At 41.1% G+C, this 7,500-nt stretch overlaps 1 protein-coding gene across 1 annotated transcript; it reads left to right on the plus strand.

Annotated features, from left to right (window-relative positions):
- Nucleotides 1–2,069: 2,069 nt before the first annotated feature.
- LOC137995138 (somatostatin receptor type 5-like) lies at nt 2,070–2,996 on the plus strand. The gene has a single exon (XM_068840714.1). It carries the CDS (start codon nt 2,070–2,072, stop codon nt 2,994–2,996), a length of 927 nt encoding a protein of 308 aa, XP_068696815.1.
- The last annotated feature ends 4,504 nt before the right edge of the window (nt 2,997–7,500 follow it).

Here is a 7,500-nt window from a genome sequence, read left to right on the forward strand (position 1 = left end):
AGCGCTTTCATCGCAAAGCTATTGGGAAAATCCCCGTACGAGGGCCGTACGCATTAGCGCGAGCAGGGCCGGAAACAGCCGTACGGCCCTACTAGGAACACGTACTGCTCCGTGCGATGCAATTTTAGGGGATTTCGTCGCTTTTAAACATCCAAGTAATTTGCAGCCAGAAGAGCAAATGCAAACAACATTTTAGATAAATTTTCTGTGCAGATTCTTGTTTTTTATTTTGTCCAAACTTCATCTTCTGAGTGCTAATAAATAGTGTAAAGAGCCCTTATGATAAAATGCTTATTGACTGAGTTGAGGTCGGGCCGGAGAGGAAAATATTTGGCCCTCGGTCATGGCGCACGGACCTCGCCGCGCTCGGTCCGTACGCCATGACCTCGGGCCAAATATTTTCCCGTCCGGCCCTCCCACACAGTCAATAAGTACATATATGCCTGTGTTTAAATTAACAAATACACCAATACATCACTAACGTTTCATGTTAAACCGGAGAATTAGGGAAGCAGATGTTCGATGGTGTAATAGCTGTTGAGTTTTGTTCCTCAGTTATCGAGTTCCATAAGTATAAAACTTAAAAATGGATTGCTTTAAAACCAGAAAAGAACCAATTCACCGTTGCTGTTGACTGTATGCCAGGCAAGACAAGTTGCATCTCGGTGGCCTGAAAGTTAACTGAGAAATAATTTGCCTGTGTTTAAATTAACAAATATACCAATACATCACTAACGTTTAATGTTAAACCGGAGAATTAAGGAAGCAGATGTTCGAAGGTGCAATAGCTGTTGAGTTTTGTTCCTCAGTTATCGAGTTCCATAAGTATAAAACTTAAAAATTGATTGCTTTAAAATCAGAAAAGAACGAATTCACCGTTGCTGTCGAGAAAAGGGTATGCCAGGCATGTTACATCTCGGTAGCCTGAAAGTTAAGAAATAATTTTATCATATGGCTCGTACGGCCCCGCGAGCGCTTTCATTGCAAAACTATTGGGAAAATCCCCGTACGAGGGCCGTACGCATTAGCGCGAACAGGGCCGGAAAAAGCAGTACGGCCCTACTAGGAACACGTACTGCTCTGTGCAATGCAATTTTAGGGGATTTTGTCACTTTTAAACATCCAAGTAATTTGCAGCCAGAAAAGCAAATGCAAACAACATATTAGATAAATTTTCTGTGCAGATTCTTGTTTTTTATTTTGTCCTAACTTCATCTTCTGAGTGCTAATAAATAGTGTAAAGAGCCCATATGATAAAATGCTTATTGACTGAGTTGAGGTCGGCAGTCGGACTCAACAGCTATTACACCATCGAACATCTGCTTCCCTGATTCTCCGGTTTAACATGAAACGTTAGTGATGTATTGGTGTATTTGTTAATTTAAACACAGGCATATGTACTTACTGAGTGAGTGGGAGGGCCGGACGGGAAAATATTTGGACCGAGGTCATGGCGTACGGACCGAGTTCCATAAGGATAAAACTTAAAAAAAGTTTGCTTTAAAATCAGAAAAGAACCAATTCACCGCTGCTGTTGAGAAAAGTGTATGCCAGGCAAAACAAGTTGCATATCGGTGGAATGAAAGTTAAGATATAATTTGCCTGTGTTTAAATTAATTTGAAATAAAGAGAATAAAGAAATAGTTTTCCATTTTTTAATTGCATGATGCTGGCCGTTTTAAACCGTGTTTTAGAAAATATTTCAAATTGATTAATTGTGCCTCTGGACTATTTTGACACATCACTCAAAATTAATTTAAAGTAATTTGAGATATTTGTCGTCATCAAAAACTTTATGACGAATTAACACCTGCCTCTCCCTTTATCTCTCGCTCTGCCTTTTAAGTGTGAGTCTTTTTACAACTCCCACTGAGATTCACATTGCTGACCCAAGTTAAGCTCCTCATGGTGACATCTAGGTGCCATACCAATATTTTGCTGTATGTTACAAAGAAAATGACTGGTCTATGAACAAAACGGTTTTCAAGCACAGCGACTCAAGCATTATACAGAAATCGGGAGACAAAATGGATCGCTTAACGCAAATCAGCTACAGCATCATTTGCGTGATGGCGATTTTTGGAAATACTTTGACCATCGTGATGTTCGTAATGGAGAGACAGTTACTAAAGAAGTCATACAACGTGTTAATAATGTTCCTGGCGATATCTGATGTGCTGACAGCAGTCAACATCATCATAAATCCATTTTTTATTCTCGGAGATGCGTTTCCCTACCCACAGAATGCCATATTGGGAGAAATCTTCTGTCGCTTTATATACAACCGATTGCTCTTATTCCAGCTCATATATTTCTCAGTTTATATAACCCTGGTGTTGACGACGGAGCGATGGTTTGCAGTTGTAAGACCTCACCAATACAACCACGCATTCAGCCGTAAAAGGGTCCTTGGCTATATTACTCTGTCTTGGGCATGGTCGTTTCTTCTCGTGCTTAAAGAAGCGATAGTCGTCTCCTTTAATCCATCTGGGGATAACAGCTGCTTAAGAAATGACGCAGGGGGATCCGCATTTAATATTGCCTGGTACTCTGCTCTGGTGTTCTTAAAGACGGTCATCCCATGCCTTGCCATGATTGGGTTCTACATCCACATGACTTTAAAGACCATCTATTCTCCGACTGCGTCTGTGGAGAGCAAAGCCAGACTGAAGGCAAAGTTGACTCGAATGGTGACAGCTGCCAGTTGTACTTTGATCGCCTTGTACCTTCCCAACCAAATCGTCTTTCTCTTGATCATCATGAGAAAAAAGGAATTTGGTGAACCATTGCAGACATTCACGACATTTCTGACTTTTATGACCACTTGTCTCAATCCATTTATTTACGTGCTAAGCAACAAAAATTACCAACAACGTTATTGGCGCATCTTGTCCACCATTTTCCCTTGCCTAAGAAGAGGCAACCGCGCGAGGGTGGAAGATTTAGCGGCTTCGGATGGCGTAAGAATCCGTCGAATTAACTCAGGAAACAGTTGAAGTCAGATTGTGTAAGAAAAGGCACACTCCCAAAAGCGGCATTATACTAGGTGGTATAAAAACAATGGAGTTGCGAGCTCGGTGGATATCGGAGGGATTTTAGACTTCAGCAGCTGTCCACTTTACTCAAACCAAGTGCGCGGTTGACAATAATAATAATAATAATAATAATAATAATAATAATAATAATAATAATGAACTGTAAGTGTCAACTACTTCCATTAGTATTTGGGCACACTGTTCTTTTTCTCCCTCGTGTCCATGCTACCAGCTCTTGTGGGGTAGGCCTGGGCCTCTCGAAAAACAATAGTGCAATCGTAGTGAAAGAAAAGAAAGCGGCTCTCCGCGGTCTCGAACGTTTTTATTCTGTTACCATTCCTCAGGGGAAATCGGCATATTTGCGTTTTTGCGCGAAAAGAAGATAAAACATTTGATTTGGCGGACAGAGATCCACTTAATTGCAACGTTTGTAAAGGCGACCAAGTGGCCAAACATGTTTTTCATTTATGATAGAGCTTTTCTGATTCTGAACATGACTTTCCAAAAAGTCATTCATATACAATCATCCCTCCTCAGGACTAAACTAAGCAATGTATTTTCCGTATTTTGTTCCTGCTAAATACGAAGATCCATCAAATTAAAGTACACTATTTTAGAATCCAGGAAACTCATTTTTAGTATAGAGTTTACCAGGATGATGTAATCTTGCGTAGCCGAAAGTCCTTAATTAAAGTTGATGAGGGAATAAAAGTCTATTGTAATTCGTTAAGCGTTTGATATTTTCTCAGGCTGGTGTAAAAATGCGAAAAGTGTCCCTCTGCCTGGCCTCACGAATCGAGTTGTCGAGCAACTTATAATATATATCTTTCTCACGGGCGCATTACACTTTTCCATCATTTCATGTATTAGTTGATTGTAGTTTTCTGTGTGGTTAGGAGAGGAGTCCAAATTTCCCCTACCCCACCCCCACCCCCCCCCCCCCCCCGCTCCCCGAGATGACCTGCGGCTTTCTAATACAACTGGTATTCTGAAAAAAAAAAAAAAAAAAAGGCCCCAGTCAGCTACGCCATTCGTTATTGGTGCACCCCCTCCTTAGAAATATCCTGGATCCGCCCTGAAACGCTTTGCATCTGTAGTGAAGTGAGGTGAAGTGAAGCTATTAGTCTCTCTCCTTGGGGGTTTTTAGGTCTAATTTACAACGCTTTTGGGGGAACTTTAGCCAGACTGTTTGTTACGCAGTTTACAATTAATTTTAGGAAATGAAAGATCCCCTTGTCCGGATAAGATCAGACCACAACACCGGGGACTACGTTCCCTCACTCTCATCGAATAGCGAGTGGGTTCTTTAACCCTTTCATCACCAAAAATGCAAATTGACACTTATAGATTTTACTCTGTCTAACGCTAGGGTGAAAGGGTTAACAACAGCTAAATTCACTCAAAAACTATGTCCCCATTAATCCTTTCACTCCCAAGAGTGCCACTTATAGATTTTACTCTGTCTAACGCCAGACGATTTTACTCGTCAATGGGGAACCCCACGGGGGTGAAAGGGTTAACAACAGCTAAATTCACTCAAAAACTATGTCCCCATTAATCCTTTCACTCCCAAGAGTGCCACTTATAGATTTTACTCTGTCTAACGCCAGACGATTTTACTCGTCAATGGGGGAGCCCTCGGCAGTGAAAGGGTTAACAACATCGAGATGCGCTCAAAAACTATATATGTCCCCAGGTAACCTTCCATACTATTTAATTTCCAACATGCATGGCCTATGAGACGGGACCTCCGGTTTACAGTCCTTATCGCAGAAGACTTGAAAGTCTAACCATTTGCAGGTGTAATTACAAAGGTAGCACTTTTTCCTCAGTTATTTTAAGGCCCAGAGTGTTGGTCCGGCTGTAGTCGAACTCACGACGTCTTCCGCATGACAGCGATGATCAACCAACTGATCATGAGCCACCGGGACGCGGTGTGGTAGGTTTTGATAAAAGGATGAGTAAAGTTATCTAAATCAGGACGCCGTTCCTCAAATCGGTCTTTGTATATGTATTTATCATGGGTTACTTAGCTCTTTGTCCAACTGACACTGGAGACGAAATCATTCTTCCCTGCAACCAGTTCGGAAGTTTGATGGATGAGAGCTTAAATGCAGTTTGGCGATTATTTGGCAGAATTGTGAAAATGAGTGTAAGAAAGTACGGAAGTTGACTATTACGTTTCTAAACACTGAAACCGTCATCTAGTGGTAGAAATTTGCGCAATAAGATCTATATGCGAGGACTTAATCTAGATTTGGAATTATTGTGAGTTTTCACTTTACATCATGATGTGTTGTTTCATCGAATATTTAAGGGTCTCGTGCTTAAGCAATCCCCAGAGTGCAATATATTCTGGTAAAAGCTGGTTAATGTTGCAGTGCATTCTGGCTAATTATGATGCATTCCGGGAAAAAAGTGGTGAATTCCAGAATTCGTCCTTGGTTACCTTCTCACGAAATCAATCCAGAATATGTTGCTAATACAATACACTGATATCAACCTTGGGAGATTTGAATAGCCCTTATGCGTGATGACGTTTGACTGATTTTACCACCAAGCCTCGATCTCGAAAATCAAACTTGTAAATTTAGCTTGAGCTGAATCCCAAAGGAACAAATCTGTAAAGAAAACCGACGCGCGAACAGTATTGCATGTCCAGATAATGTGAATAATTTTGTGCAAACGAGGCTTGGTGGTGAATTTTTGAACATGTGCCGTCATCACGCGTAACTTGGAAAGCCCTAAGGATTCGACAAAATCTATTTTGCTTAATAGAGTTAATCTTCTTTTCTTCAAGACTTCTTTCAAAATGTTCTCTAAAGCATCTTGCTTGTCGTAAAAGTAATTTTGTGGCAGACCATTTTTAATTACCATTTGAAAATCGTATCCCAATCTTGCAAAGATACATTTTCTTGGCCATTTGAATTAACTGGATTTCGATTCGTGTGTTTTGGAGTTTAATTTATTTGACTCGCTCCTCTGGAAATCTGCAACCCGAATTAGTCCAATCCCAAGATATTGGAAAACGCCGCCAACACACATATGATCAATGGTGACTGCTTTGATATACTTTTTTATCCGGAACTCCATTGACCTCATCCGTTTAATTCCACCGACTATTTAACTACCTATAGTTAATGGAAGCTGAACGAACTTTAACAATCCAGAACCTTTAAAAACGCAGTTCCGCGTTGGCCGAACCTTTTAATTCATCTCTTGCAAATGATCGTTTCAGCCACTGTAGAATGAAACCACATGACGTTCATTCAGGTCCTCATTTAACACCTAGGTGAAGGTGAAACACCGGAGTGAATTCAGAATTCGAATTGGCCAACCAATTCTTCGCTGTAAATTACAAATTAAAGAAAATGACTGGTCTATGAACAAAACGGTTTTCAAGCGAAGCAACTCAAGCATTACAGAAAATCGAGAGGCAAAGTGGATCGTTTCACACAAATCAGCTACGTCATCATTTGCGTGACGGCGATTTTAAGAAACACTTTTGCCATTGTGGTGTTCGTGATGGAGAGGCAGTTACTAAAGAAGTCATGCAACGCGTTAATAATGTTCCTGGCGATATCTGATGTGCTGACAGCGGTCAACATCATCATAAATCCATTTTATGTCCTTGGAGACGCGTTTCCTTATCCACAGAATCCTATCCCGGGAGAAATCTTCTGTCGCTTCATATACAACCGAATGCCCGTATTCCAGCTCATATATTTCTCAGTTTACATAACCTTGGTGTTGACAGCGGAGCGGAGGTTTGCAGTTGTAAGACCTCACCAATACAATCACACATTCAGCCGTAAAAAGATCCTTGGCTACATTACACTGTCATGGGTGTGGTCGCTACTTCTCAAGCTTTGACGTGTGATAAATTCTTCCTTTAATCCATCTGTTTATTCAAGGGGGTCCGCGTTTAATATTGCCTGGTACGCTGCTGAAATGGTCTTTAAGGTGGTCATAACATGCCTTGCCATAATTGGCCTGTATATCCACATGACTTTAAAGACCATCCATTCTCCAACTGCGTCTGCGGAGAGCAAAGCTAAAGTGAAGGCAAAGTTGACTCGAATGGTAACAGCTGCCAGTTGTACTTTCATCGCCTTATACCTTCTCAACCAAATCGTCTTTCTCCTTTCTTTCACTGGAAAAACGGAACTTGCTAAACCGTTACATAAATTCACGTCATTTCTGGCTTTTTTGACCACTTGTGTCAATCCATTTATTTACTGGCTGAGCAACAAAAATTACCAACAACGCTATTGGCGTATCTTGTCCGCCATTTGTCCTTTCCTAAGGAGAGGCAACTGCGCGAGGGTAGACGATTTAGAGGCTGCAGATGGCGTAAGACTCCGTCGTGTTAACTCACTTTTCAAAGAATCGCCTCAAAATAATGGGTAAATAAAATCACCGAAGACGGGCTCGGAACCGTAAAGAACTCACCCGCAGTCACCCG

Source organism: Montipora foliosa, chromosome 3 (genome assembly GCF_036669935.1).
Source record: "Montipora foliosa isolate CH-2021 chromosome 3, ASM3666993v2, whole genome shotgun sequence".
Lineage (NCBI taxonomy): Eukaryota > Metazoa > Cnidaria > Anthozoa > Scleractinia > Acroporidae > Montipora > Montipora foliosa.

Coding starts and splice junctions, on each gene's coding strand:
- LOC137995138 (XM_068840714.1), top strand. CDS start 2,070: ATGGCGATTTTTGGAAATACTTTGACCATCGTGATGTTCGTAATGGAG.